At 38.0% G+C, this 15046-nt stretch overlaps 1 protein-coding gene across 4 annotated transcripts in view; it reads left to right on the top strand.

Moving 5' to 3' along the window:
• Nucleotides 1-15046, top strand: part of MET (MET proto-oncogene, receptor tyrosine kinase) — a 149016-nt gene that overhangs the window by 69829 nt on the left and 64141 nt on the right. For all 4 annotated transcript variants that reach the window (XR_013999589.1, XM_081148012.1, XM_081148014.1 and 1 more), the window contains one exon: nucleotides 2931-3122. Coding sequence is in view for 3 of the 4 variants with exons in the window: in XM_081148012.1 (XP_081004138.1) it covers nucleotides 2931-3122 (192 nt within the window). In the remaining variant the exon portion in view is untranslated. The remainder of the gene's footprint in view (nucleotides 1-2930; nucleotides 3123-15046) is intronic.

Below are 15046 nucleotides of genomic sequence, written 5' to 3'. Positions count from 1 at the left end.
TTCATTAATGTATCAAAATAAATGTCTAGAACTAAAACACTTCATTAATTATGAGTCAGTAGGTTTAGCATCTCAGAGACTCTATGTTTGCTAATTTATCACCATTTAAGATGAAGACATAGTTGTTGCTTATATAAAACAGCATTGTAGGTGATTTTTAAACAGTAAAGTCAGGATGTAAGAATTCCACATTCCATGTGACAAGTTAAGGAGTAAGGTTATTTTATATAAAAACAACTAAATTTTTTTATTTCAATTTGTTCTTAAACACTAAGTTGGTTTGAAATATACTATGACAATTTTCTGATTATTATAAATATAACAGGATAATAATAGAATTTTCCAGGATTTGTAACTATATTCAAAGATGTGTAAGAATGAATTTTTTTTCTCTTTTTCTTCCAAGTTAACCTTCATTTTTCTTAATACAGCCTCTTGCTCCCTGTTATCTGTCCCAGATTTACCAATTCAAAATTATCTTGTCAGGATGGTTAGGAGCCAGACACTCTATTTGTCCCTTATAAACTCTTAACTGCCTTTTTTTCCTAAAAAATAAATAGCTTTAATAATATTGGTTCATAGCTCCATACTCATTCCCCATCTACCCATAAATGACTCAGTTACTTGTTCACTCAATTAATATTTACTAAAGATTTACTATGTGTAATAGTTCATCTACTATAAGCAATTATAATGGTAAACAAACAGGGTCTGTGATCCCAGAGAGCCACCTAGAGAAGTCTCACATCAATCATATAACCAAAATAGAAGAATTTGACCTATATTGGGGTCAGGGAAGGCCTCCTGAGTAAATGATGACAAGCTGAGATCTGAAGGAGGCATAGCAGTTAACAAAGTGAATAGAGATGGAAGGAGCACTTTTGGCAGAGGGAACAGCATGTGCAAAGACCCTGTAATAGGAGGACACATAGCATATTTGGAAAACTGAAAGGCCAGCTCACTGGAGCAGAGAGAGCAAAGGATAGCACGTTGTAGGGTAAATCTGGAGAAGTTCAGTAGGATTCAGATGATGCAGGGCCCAAAAGTTCATGTTAAAAATTTTGTCCTTTATCTTAAGAGGAATGGGGAGACATATTAAGTGTTTTAAACAGAGTTATATGATAAGACTTATGTTTTAAGAAGAAAATCTGGCTACAGTGTAGAGACTGGATCTGGAAAGAGATTGGATAAGGCTGGGTCTTGTGGGTCTGGTTAGGAAGCCATTGCAGTAGTCTAGGAAAGTGAGGGAGGGATGGCTTGGATGAAGGTGGTTGTGGTGGAGATAGAGAAAACTGGATGGATCCAGGAGATATTTAGAAAGTGCAGATGATGGGAATTGGTAATGAACTGTATATGGGGAAGAATTGGGAATGACACTTAGGTTCCTGACTTGTGTACCTGGAGGAATGGTGGAGCCATTCACTGGGGTGCATTGCATCATAAGATTAAGCATGGGAAAAATTGTGTTTTCTATACTAGCCATGTTTAGCTTATGTCTTTGAGATATCTGAGTGCAGATTTCAGTCTGTGTGATATATGCACAGTCAGCTCAGAGTAGAGGGGTAACCTGGAGGTACACAGGTATCAACTAAATAGTAATATCACAGGAGAGGCTGAGACTGCCTGGGGGAAAGTATGAAAAGTGAGTGGAGAAGCAGCCCTAGGATGGAGCCTTGAGAAACCCTAACATTGATAGCCAGGCATGGACCCTGCAAAGGAGGCATAAATATTGCAGCCTGAAAAGTAGGAGGAAAACTGAGAGAGTGAAATGTTAAAGAGAAGGGAGCTTATTTGTCCTATATTACTGAACAATATTTTTTAAAATCCTCCATTTGAGGTTTAAGCTAAAGGATAAATACCTGATTGAGTGGTAATTGCCTTTTAGTAAGCTGGTTACTGAGGCATTTGATGTACAACATTTACATTTTTTGAGCCTTTCACTGTAATGATGACAAATATGTAAGTGGTGTTTTCTGCATGCTAGGTTCTACTGAAAAAGATTTTTACAAACTAGCTCATTTAATCTTTACAACAGTTCTCTAACGTTGGCACATTTCTATAATTCTCTCAGTTTTACAGTTGGGGGGAACTGAAACAGATAACATGAATTTCAGAATCAGAGATTATAGGGACTACATAAAGTAAGTAAGCATTAAGGACCAGGTTTGATGCAGGCACTTGGGTCTGGTTCTATGCTGTGCTGCTTCCCCATGAATTATCTTTCAACCACCACTTTGTGCCACCTTGCTGCACACAGATGCACAAAGACACCCATTTTAAAATACAATGTCCAGCTCTGGCCTGATGGTTCAGTTGGTTAGGGCATCATCCTGTACACCAAAAAGGCTGCAGGTTCAATTCCTGTTCTGTACAGGAGGCCACCAATCAATGTTTCTCACATAAAAGTTTCTCTCCCTTCTTTTCTCTTTCCCTCCGTCCCACCTTTCCCTACCCCTGTCTTTCTCTTTCTAAAATCAATAAACATATCCTCAGGTAAGAATTAAAAGAAAAAAATTAATTAAATTCAATATAATGTCTAAGTATGACTAACATTTATTACTATTTCAGTTGAAATCATCTCATTGGAATTGCCTGCTAGAAGCATTACCTTTATGTCAAGGACTGAGCCATTTACAGTTTTATTTTTCTTTAAATACACCAGCCAAGTTTCATCTTTATGCACATACTGAACCATGGTACAAACTATGATAGTAAAGTTTGCCCCCAGGTCAGAGTCTATACATATACCATAGCACCTCACCATACTGGAGCCATTCAGGTAACTAGAAGTATCTCTGCCTGTTCTGGGCCTATTTGCACAGTTCTCTTTGCCATTACCCTCCAAGCTCTGAAATGATACACTAAAAAGTTTCTTAACAGCTTACTTGCATCTGGACCCACATTAATTCTATCACCATATTTTATTCCAGACACTTCTGAGAAATTCACCAGGCTGTAAAGGGCACAGTGATGAATATCGAACGGAGTTTACCACAGCTTTACAACGCATTGACTTATTCATGGGCCAATTCAACCAAGTCCTCTTAACATCTATATCCACCTTCATTAAAGGAGACCTCACCATTGCTAACCTGGGGACCTCAGAGGGTCGCTTTATGCAGGTAAATGCTTTCTGAGAGTAACTGTGTCTGTTTTATCTGGTATTAGGCAATTAATTTGTTTTTGTTTTTGAAGTAAGATAGTTGCAAATATTGTTAAATGAATATCATAATGGAAACTAGAGACACAGACTGACAACAAAACAATAAAGGCTAGTCCACTTTTTATGAAGTGTATGGCCTATTTTTGTTAAATTGTTGACGCTTCCGGTTTAAATGTGGTTGCTTTGAATTTCTTTGCCCAGAATGGTTTGGATATTTTTTTATTTTCCATTCATGATTTCTGTCACATGATTGGAAAATAAAATGAAACAATTAAAGTACTTCCAGGCTATGTTTTCCTCTTTCAAAGGAAGCTATGGATCAAAGAAGAGCTATTATGTGTACCCTGCGTCTCCATGAGAAGAAACATTCACATCATTGAGAAATATTGGCAGCAGTTAGGAAGGGATGTTATCATCAAAATCCCATTGTAACTTTGACTCTCCTAATTTCTGAAAAATGATGGGGTCAAACACAAAGAAGTTTAAATACTGGGGGGAAAACCTGGGTTTTTTTAAGAAATACTTTTAATGGATAGCAACAGTATTTCCATACAATAAAAGTACACATTTCAGAAGTTGTGTTTCCTAGATACAAGAATCATAGTGCTTTGCAGAAATTAAAATGCTCTTGTGTGTGCTGTTTTACTGCTTTAATAGTTTTTGCATAGTGCTTTCAATATGAGTTCTTTATTAGATTCTTAATGAATGCATCTATGGCATCTATGGCAATGCTGAATTTCTGTTTCTCTTAAAGAGAGATGCTTATTTCATAATCATCTGATATAATTAAGATCCTACTCAGATAATGATGTATAGTAAACCAATTGAGTTTCCTATGACTTGCCCATCTGTACATCCTCTATCCTGTATTCTTTTACAAAACATATTTTTAGAAATTACCACTGTCTTTATAACAGTCTGGATATTGGTCATTGCCATATCTTAAATCATGTTTTTCTTGTACTAGTGGGCACAATTGAATTTTTAAAAGTCGTAAAATATGTAAATAAACCCTTCCTAGCTCAAAGCGAATCATATAGATCCTGTTATCTAAATATTCCCACACTTAGTCTCCCCTCCTCCCATTGCTTCATAATTAACTACACTGTTCCTTCCCTCCTCCCTCTCTCCCTGCCTAGTGTTTTTATTTACCCACCTCAAACCGTTTAATTCTGTCCTCAATTCCTCAAAATCTGAAGGAGGAATGCCCAGTCCTATCCCACACAGATAAGCACCCTAAGGTACTTGAAATATGGCCGTATCGATTATCCTTGTAAAATGTGTGGTATTATGTTGTTTGTTTGTCTGTTTTTAGTTTACATTGATGTTATTCTATAGAATTCCAAGACATTTGGAAGGGGGTGAAAGAAGCTAACATTTACTGAACTCCTAATGTGTTCACTATGTTCATTTGCTTCCCTTTTTATTTTTCCTTTCTGTTTTTCTAAATTGTCTATTTCCTCACCAATCCAGTTTCATATTAACAAGCTTTCCACAGACACTTTAGATCTGACACATTTTTACCTCAAAAGGTTCCTGGACTAATTCCAGATTCTTAAGATCTAATAAAATCCCATTTTTAGATAGGTTGCTTTAATAACTGAGTAAATTCTGCTGTGTGACAGATTTCACCACCCAAGTGATATGTCATGCATCATCAGGATCATTATAACAGAAATGCTGTGGCAAATGTTTTATTCTTATCTCCCAGCATTTTCACAAAAGAGGCTATATTATGCCCATTACCTATGCATACCAAAACACATTGAAGATAAAAATAAGCAAACAAGTAAAAACTTATTTATGAAAAGTACTGATATCACTGATTTAAAAAACACACAGATGGCTCTTAATACATAAATATGTATCAGGAACTTACTAATTTTGCTTTACTAGCCAAATAAGCAAAGCAAAGAAAGCAGTGGCACTGAACCCTAGCTAAAATTTTGATAGGGGAGTTAAAAACATGTACCTGATACCAAGACTACAGACAAAGCCGTAAGACAAAGAACTATTGACACCCACAGAGGATCTATTTCTCTAACATTCGCCTAAGAGGATTTCATTTCATTAAATTTTATGTAAATAAACCTAAAACGTTAGAAGGATCAATCAGTATCACTGAAATCCAGTTTGTTTACAGAAAATAAACAAAATGTTAGGATAGGAGTCAGTACTGCAACAAAGACAAGAGAACACTCTAACTTAATCTAGCTGAACAGTAACTATCTACCAAGTTCTGTAAATGTTTTGACTGCACTAATATACTAACTGTGGCCAGGCCTAAGTTTCTATAGCTTGTGTTTTAATAATCTATGGAGTCTCTGTTAAAAAACAGAATGGACATACTTTTTTTCCAAAAGCAGCTGCCATGCATAAAAAGGAACAGAAAAATGATTTTACTTCCTTCCTACCCTAAAGCTTAACGGCAAACTTGCTTTACAAATGTTTTCTTCCAAGAGTTTGCAGCTGTTTCTGCCTTTCCTATTGTGCTTATGTTCAGCCCTGGCTGGGAATACAAGCTACAGCCCCAGCTGTTGAGTGCAAAGTGAATCAGGTATTTCACAGTGGTTATTTAATTAGAAAGAATTATACTGTTTGGCTAACAATATTATATGTCTGGCATATAATATTGAGAAGACATTTTTGACATGTTTCTAACATTTAAACATGTAATTTATTTCATACAGGTGCAACTAAGTCTAAATATACTGATGTGTACATATATTTGAGTCTATCTACATGTCAGTATAGATATAGATTTCAAAAACAGTTTTTATTTGTGTAATTACCCTCTTGGGATGCTATGAAGTAAAATAATATAAGCAATATTCAAGATAGTATAAAATAAACAATGAGTACATGCCTTCCTACAAAATTTGGAGGAGGAAGAGATTTAGAAAAGAACAAGACTCAGGAACATTAGCACAGTGTGCACTACTTTGTGGGAGAGGAAAGAGGGATACTCATGAAAATCACAGGACTAATCACAGGGATTGCTCACGTCTCCCTTCTGAGCTCCTCATCTAATCCACATCCCAAAACAATGCTTGCTTTTTTTTTTTTTGCTTTTTTTTTTTTACAGCACTTGTATAAGGCCTTTAATCTCTAGATGCAAGGCATTGCTATTAAAATATTTGTGCATGACTTTCAGGCCAGGGAGAGTAAGTGGCTCAGGAATGGGTTGTGGGTAGGGATTCACTTTCAAGACTTGGTTCAAGTTCAACTCCACCAACAATCACAGGGCAGCTACCTTTTCTCCACACAGTTGCCACTGCCTGAGCACTATCACAGCTGTCAAGAGGCCCTTTGGCTTTCTTCTTGCTCATCTCCAATCCCCTTTTTTCCTCTCCCCAATTCTTTAATGCTCTTAGCACACATCACCCCTTTTCTCTTATGCTTCTTAACTGGACTAGTTGGATCTTAAGCAGGAAACTTGGAGGTAGGGATCACCTAAAAAGACATGCTTAGTGATTTTCAAAATTGGAGGCAAATTGAGTGGAAGCTGCACTGACACTCTCCAGGACCAAACTGGAATCACAACTAAAATATAGAAAAAACCATCCTGAATAATTAACTCCAGCTGAAGACTAGCTGGAGAGCACCCACATAACCAAGGACTAAAAGCAGAGACAGCATAGAGACTGCAGCTTTTGCCTGGGAAGGTAGCCATTGCCCCACCCATTGGAAAACCTCTTACCCCACCCTATGGAGTTTCTGCACCATGAGGCTCCGTAAGAGACTGAATAACAGCCTCTGGGTACTTTGAGTCTTTGCCTGTTTGGCTTTGGGACCCAGGCCTTGGAAAAGCAAACCATGGTACACATCTTGGTCCTGTTCCAAACACACCCAGCCCCAACAGAGGGAACCACAAGCCATGGAGTGTGGAAAACTTCAAACAGGGTACTCAAGGCCAGTCACAAGCAGTGTCTGACATTGTCCTGCACCAGAGACCATACAAAAGACTGGGAGTCCTACCAAATCTACCTGATACACGGAAACAAATCCAAGCAGGCAACCAAAATGGGGAGACAAAAAAAAACATTTTTTTGATGAAAGAACAAAAGAGTTCTCCAGAAGAAGAGCTAAACGAAATGGAGATGAGCAATCTATCAGATATAGAGTTCAGAATACTGATCATAAGGATGCTCAACAGCATTAGAAAAGAAATGGAAACTATGAGGGAAATTAAGAATGACATAGTAGAAATTAAAAACACACACACATTGGAAACAATAAACAGCAGATTAGAAGAAGCTGAGGATCAGATTAGTGAATTAGAAGATGGTAGAAAAAATAACTCAGGGAACCAAAAAGAAAAAAATAATTAAAAAACAGGAGGACAGTTTAAGGGAGCTGTGGGACAATATGAAATGTAACAATATTTACATCATAGGAGTGCCAGAAGAGGTCAAAAGTAAGCAAGGATTAGAGAATCTGTTTGAAGAAATAATGGCAGAAAACTTCCCTGACCTGGTCAAGGAAAAAGTCACACAAGTTCAGGAGGCACAGAGAGTCCCAAGCAAGGAGAACCCAAAGAGGCCCACTACCAGACACATCATAATTAAAATGCCATAAACTGAAGACAAAGGGAGAACCTTAAAGGCAGCAAAAGAAAAGCAATCTGTTACCTACAAAGGAGCTCCCATAAGGCTGACAGCTGATTTCTCATCAGAAACTCTATAGTCCAGAAGGGAATGGCAAAAAGTATTCAAGGTAATGCAAAACAAGGATCTGAAACCAGCACTACTCTATCCAACAAAGCTATCATTCACAATAGATAGTGCTAAAGGAATTTATCACCACCAAAGCAGCATTGCAAGAAATGTTAAAGAGACTGCTGTAATAAGAAGTTGAAATAGAGAGAATGAGAAACATAGACATAAAGAAATAAAATGGCAATAGATAAGTACCTATCAATAATAACCTTAAATATAAATGGATTAAATGTTCCAATCAAAAGACACAGGGTAGCTGAATGGATAAGAAAACAAGACCCAAATATATGCTGTCTACAAAAGACCCACCTCCAAACAAAATACTCACACAGGCTGGAAAAAATACAAAAACAAAAATTTCTGGAAGACTCTAAAGGAGAGATCAACAGCAATTCAGTCATAGTAGGGAACTTTAACACCCCACTGACTTTGCAGGATAGATCTTCCAGACAGAAATTCAACAAGGAAACAGTGACTCTAAATGACACACTAGATCAGATGGATTTAATGGACATTTATGGAACATTCCACTCCAAACCTGCAGAATATGCATTCTCCTCAAATGCACATAGGACATTCTCAAAAATAGATCACATGTTAGGACACAAAACAAATCTCTGCAAGTTCAAGTAGACTGAAATCATATCAAGCATCTTCTCGGACATTTACACCATGGAATACTACATAACTGTAAAAAAGAAGGATCCCTTACCCTATGAGACAGCATGGTGGGACCTGGAGAGTAGTATGCTAAGCAATATAAGCCACTCAAAGAAAGACAAGTGTCTTACTCATATGTGGAATCTAATGAACAAAATAAACCAATGAGCAAAATAGATCCAGAGACATAGAAGCATGGAACAGACCGACGAATTTCAGAGGGAAGGTGGGAGTGGGGGACTGGGTGGGTGGGCAGAGATTAACCTAAGAACTTTTATGTGTGTATGCATAACTCATGGACACAGACAGTAGTGTGCTGAAGGCCTGGGGGGTGGGGTACAGAGTAAAGGGGATCAGTGGGGGGAAAAGGGGACATTTGTAATACTTAGAACAATAAGGATAAATTTAAGGAGAAAAGAGACACCCTTAGCTTGTGATCATTACATATGACCATTACTTAGATGATTATGTTAGTAATCAGTGAACTTGAGAATAAATACTCATTTCCAATAAGAAGAATCAATTCAGCTATTGACCTCCTGTCTTCAAATTCCTTCATTTCCTGTGCCACCATCATGGTATGTCAATGTTTTGTGTTGGAAGCCTGTGGCATATTTTATGTTTGGTATTACTGCTATTTTAGAGTATATAGACACAGATCATCAACTCGTCAGCACTGTAAGCATCTGACAAGAGACACAGCCAAATAAAGCCTGAAGTTAAATAACATTTCTCTAGGGATTGCTGACTTTTGCATTTCCTTTATAAAATGTTCAGATAAAAATATCTTTTTTCATGTGTACATTATTGATTTTGTTATATACCTAAAGACTAGTAGTTTTTATGTATTTCTGTAGAAGAAAATATACTTATGAGTTCTAAAATTTCTTTTGTGAAAAAAGAACCTATTATAAATAATAATTTCAGAATTATGTCCATATCTAAAAATTAAGTACAATTCATCTATAGTCTCCTAAAATGAATACATACTCTTAAAGTACATACATCTTTTTAAAACATCATAAATATTTGAAACCATGGGAAAATGCCAGAGTTTGTTTTGGGTAGCATTGAATAACTTGGATTTCTTGTTTGGATGCTTTTTAGAGGAGTGGAGAGATATTTTAAGACATGAAATATATATATCAGTAAGGTTTTGAACTTTTTATCACTTCTAAAATTCAGAAACAAATATACTCTGCATAGATTGGATAATTCCACAATCATCATATTTTCCAAATATTGATTTGAAAGTACTTTAAAATTGTTACAAATTTACTGGCTTATTTGGTTTTTAGATGTTTGTGTTTTTTTACTAAGGGCTTAGTCTGGTTTTGACTCATTTCAATTCACTTTGAAATGCACACACATCAGTATTTTAATATTACGGAAAATTGTTTTGCTTTTTGTATATACCTTTCCTTTGTAGTATCAACTTGGTATGGGAATACTTGAGCCCATGTTCCAAAAAGAGTGAAGGAAAGATCAGAATAAAGAAGCTTCACTTCATTCAACTTTTGCCACTTGGTACTTTGTCTTATGCTTTTAATTTGGAGCTATCAGTACCAATCAGCAATTTCTACTTTTTCTTGTTTCATTTTTTGTATTGAAACAAATCTGTTCTTCATAAGTAATTTTTTTCTAAATACCAATTTCTCTCACATACTGAAGAAAATAGTAAACCTAAAGCAGGCATCTTGATCAATTCAGGCCACAATAACAAGCAACGATAGACTGGATGGCTTTAACAGGAAACATTTTTCTAGTTCTAGAGCCTGGAAAGCACAAGATCAAAGTACCAGTAGATCTGGTATCTGGTGAAGACCTATTTCCTGGTCCATAGATAGCCATCTTCTTGCTGAAGGCAGAGAACTCTCTCAGGTCCCTTTATAAGGTCCCTAATCATATTCATGCCCTAATCTTATTCACCTCCCAAAGGCCTCACCTCCAAAAAGCATCATATTGGGGTTAGGATTTCAACATACAAATTTTGGAGGGACACAAACATTTAGTCCATAGCAGCAGGCCAGAAGCAAAAGGCATCACAATCCATGCCTTGAAAATCCAGATTAATCTCATGAAGACTATTTAAATATCAGAAGTATTTTAAAACCCCATCCCTTCATCAAAATTTAAGTGAAAAAAGACTCATCAGTCCAGGAAGCACAGAGTCCCAAACAAGGTGAACCCAAAGAGGCCCACACCAAGACATATCATAATTAAAATGGTAAAGGTTAAAGACAAACACAGAATCTTAAAAGCAGCAAGAGAAAGGAAACATTTTTCTAGTTCTAGAGTCTGGAAAGCACAAGATCAAAGTACCAGTAGATCTGGTATCTGGTGAAGACCTATTTCCTGGTCCATAGATAGCCATCTTCTTGCTGAGGGCAGAGAAATCTCTCAGGTCCCTTTATAAGGTCCCTAATCATATTCATGCCCTAATCTTTTTCACCTCCCAAAGACCTCACCTCCTTGCAGTTACCTACAAGGAAGCTCTCATAAGACAGTGAGCTGATTTCTCAACAGAAACATTTCAGGTCAGAAGAGATTGGCATGAAATATTCAAAGTGATGAAAAGCAAGAACCTACAACCAAGACTACTTTACGCAGCAAGGGTGTCATTTAAAATTGAAGGAGAAATAAAGAGCTTTCCAGAGAAGAAAAAGCTAAAGGAGTTTGTTACCACCAAACCAGTATTACAAGAAATGTCACAACACTCTCTTGGAGGATGAGGAGGAGAAGGAAGAGGAACATAGTTAAAGAATAAAATGGCAATAAATACATACCTATCAGTAATCACTTTAAAAGTAAATGGGTTTAATAGGGTAGATGAATGGATAGAAAAACAAGACCCAAGGGGAGAAGAAGATGGTGGCATGGGTAAACGTGGTACTTGCTGCCTCCCACAACCACATCAAAATTACAACTAAAATACAGAACAACCATCATTCAGAACCACCTGAACTCTAGCTGAATGGATGTCCTACAACTAGGGAATTAGAGAAGAAGCACATTGAGACCAGTAGGAGGAGCAGAGAAGCAGGCAGAATAATGGAGACGCCAGGCAGAATTGTGGAACCAGCTGGTCCCACACTCGTATGTTGTAGTTTAAAATTGGGAGGGATGCCCGGCCAGATGTGGCTCAGGGGTTGAGCGTCGACCTAGGATCCAGGCAATCGGGGTTCGATTCCTGGTCAGGGCACATGCCCGGGTTGCGGGCTCGATCAATGACTCTCTCATCATTGATGCTTCTCTCTCTCTCCCTCTCCTTTCCTCTCTCTGAAATCAATAAAGATATATTTTTAAAATAATAATAAATAAATAAATAAATAAATAATAAATAAATAAATAAATAAATAATAATAAATAAAGTAAAATAAAATAGGGAGGGATAACTCAGCTGTGGAGGTTTCCCAGAGGATCGAAGGGTACCAGACCCACGTCAGGCTCCCCAGTCCAGGGTTCCAGTATACTCCCTCTGAGCTCCAGCGCTGAAGCAGCAGCTTGAAATGAACCTGGGACATTCAGGGAGGAACTGACTTGCCTGGAATCTGCGGGAGAGCTGAAAGGGCAGCTTTCCCCCAGACAGAAGAGCTGGCAGAGGCCATTGCTCCTTTGATGAGCCCTGCCCCAACAGAGCTGGCAGACAGGCACCAGATCTATATTTCCATCAACCTGGCTCACACTTTTTGCCTCCCCCTGGTGATACCATGAGACCCCGCCCCTGGCTACTTGCAGGCTCATCCAAGCCAATTCCAGGGGCTTTCCATACAACTGGCCTCTCTTGCCTCATGCTTCAGACTTTCCTAAATCTCTCAAATAAGCAGAAGCTAGACTCAGCATGCTCCATGCCTCTCAATATGTGGCCCAAGGCCCAGCATTAGCAGCAGCCCACCTTGGTTCATAGCTTGGCCTCTCCTGGACACCTCCAAGCCAACACAAGTAGCTCATGCTTGGTGACCCTGCTGTGTAGCTCATGCTTGATGACCCTGCACAGTGCACAGGCAGAGGCTAACTTTGCATCTCCCAGGAGGCCCCAGAGACAGTGCACCCAGTGGTCAGTTTTGACTACGCTAGATTACAACCCTACCACATCCATGAGTCACACACTCAAGGGGCGCACTCGGTGAGCACCAAAGCCCCACTGAAGCAAATCCTGCTCCATAGCAGTGTCTCCTGCAGAGCAGCTCTCCTCCTGTAGTCGCAGCCAGTCCTCACAGCCGATTGGCCTGAGGGTCAGTTCCTCCCTGTGATTCCAACAGCAATCAAGGCTCAATTGCAATAGGACAGTGCACACAACTCACACAGAAGAGCAATTAAAGTGCCCAGCTCAGGTGACTGGGGAGGCTGAGCCTTTGGGCCTTACAAGACACCTACTACACAAGGCCACCCTACCTTCCAGGAGACATAGAAGTTCTATGTAATACATAGAAACAAACACAGGGAAGCAGCCAAAATGCAGAGACAAAGAAACATGTGACAAAATCAAGAACAGAAAAAAGTCTTCAGAAAAAGAACCAAATGAAATGGAAGCAAGCAAACTACTAGACAGAGAATTAGAAACAATAGTTATAAGGATGCTCAAGGAACTTGAGAATTTTAAGGAAATTAGTGAAACCATCAACAACATAAAAAAGAACCAGTTAGAAATGAAGAATACACTAACTGAAATGAATAATTACTGGTAATTAACAATAGAGTAGAGGACACAGAGAATGAAATTAGAATTTTGGAATGTGTGAAAGCAAAAAACACCCTATCAGAAGAACAAAAAGAAAAAATAATCCAAAAATATGAAGATAGCGTAAGGAGCCTCTGGGACAATTTCAAGTGTACCAACATTCAAATAATGGGGGTACCAGAAGGAAAAGAAAGGGAGCAAGAAATTGAAAACCTATTTGAAAAAATAATGACAGAAATCTTCTCCTACCTGGTGAAAGAAATAGATATACAAGTCCAGGAAGCACAGAGTCCCAAACACTATTTCAGAAGAATATATCCATCCCTATGTTCATTGCAGCATTATTTACAATAGCCAAGATTTGGAAGCTGCTAAAGTGCCCATTAGTAGATGAGTGGATAAAAAAGGAGTGATACATTTACACAATGGAATACTACATGATCATAAAAAAGAAGGAAATCTGCCCTGGCCAGTGTAGCTCAGTTTGTTGGAGTGTCACCCCGTATATGGAATGGTTTCTGGTTTGCTTCCTGGTCAGGGCACATACCTGGAGTCAGGTTTCATCCCCAATGGGGCCATGTATGGAAAGCTACTGATTGATGTTCTCTCTCACATACATGTTTCTCTCTCTCTTTTACTCTCTTTCTCTCCCCCACCCCCTTCCAGTCTCTCTAAAATCAATGAGCATATCCTAGGTAACATTTAAAAAAAAAACAAGAAGGAAGTCTTACCCTTTCCAACAACATTGATGGACCCGGAAAGCATTTTTCTTAGTGAAATAAGCCAATCGGAGAAAGACAAATACCACATGATTTCATTCATATGTGGAATCTAAGGAACAAAATTAACAAACAAAAGTGAAACAGACTCATAGAGAACTGTCTAACAGCTGTCAGAGGGGAGGGCAGTTGTGAGGCTGGGTGAAAAATTGAAGGGATTAAGCCAAAAAAAAAACCTCATAGACACAGAAAACAGTATAGTGATTTCCAGAGGGAAAGGGGGTGGGGAATGGGGTTGGGGGAGGTATAAGAGCGTATAGGGGGACAAATGGTGATTGAAGGAGACTTGACTTGGAGTGGTAAACACACAATACAATCAATATACAGCTGATATATTATACAATTGTGCACCTGAAACCTATAAATTTTATTAACCAATGTCACCTCAATAAATTCAATTAAAAAGTTTTTAAATGTTTAAGTGAGCTGCTTATTCATATACAGGGTGGGGCAAAAGTAGGTTTACAGTTGTTTGTATGGAAAGCAATACAAGAATTAATAAATAATAACACAAGAGTAAACTGTGTTTCATGTACTCACAACTGTAAACCTTCTTTTGCCTCCCCCTGTATTTAGGCAATAGGTGTGCCTTTGAGATCTGCTACGTGCCAGACTTTACTGGGAACTGGGAAAGCAGACCTACTCCTGGGTCTCTAATTTCACAAACTGGTATAACCTTGCCTGTTTCTTAATGGTGTCATCACCTTCACTCACCTTTTTTTCCTCTTAACTCACATTTTTTTTTCTAATTGGGTCTCAAACTATAATAATTTGCATTATTTTTTATTAATATCTTATTCCTTAACTGACATCCTCTGTTTTTCTTTTAAATTTAAAATTAATTTAGATAATATCAAAGAGCCCATTCAGTTCTACTTGCCTAGAAATAGAATTGTATTTTTTCTCTTCTTACAAAAGGAACATTCACTTCAATTTTCAGAAAACAGTAACACTTGGGGAGTGTGCTGCATCTCCCACTCTGACTGATTTTCCTAGTAAGAACATGTTTTTGTTCTTTCTATCCTTCCCTCATCTCTAGCCTATT

The sequence above is a fragment of the Miniopterus schreibersii genome (genome assembly GCF_964146895.1).
Source record: "Miniopterus schreibersii genome assembly, chromosome: 9".
Taxonomy (NCBI): Eukaryota; Metazoa; Chordata; class Mammalia; order Chiroptera; family Miniopteridae; genus Miniopterus; species Miniopterus schreibersii.
Note: the sequence above shows the minus strand (reverse complement) of the source record. Positions and strands in the feature narration are given on the sequence as shown.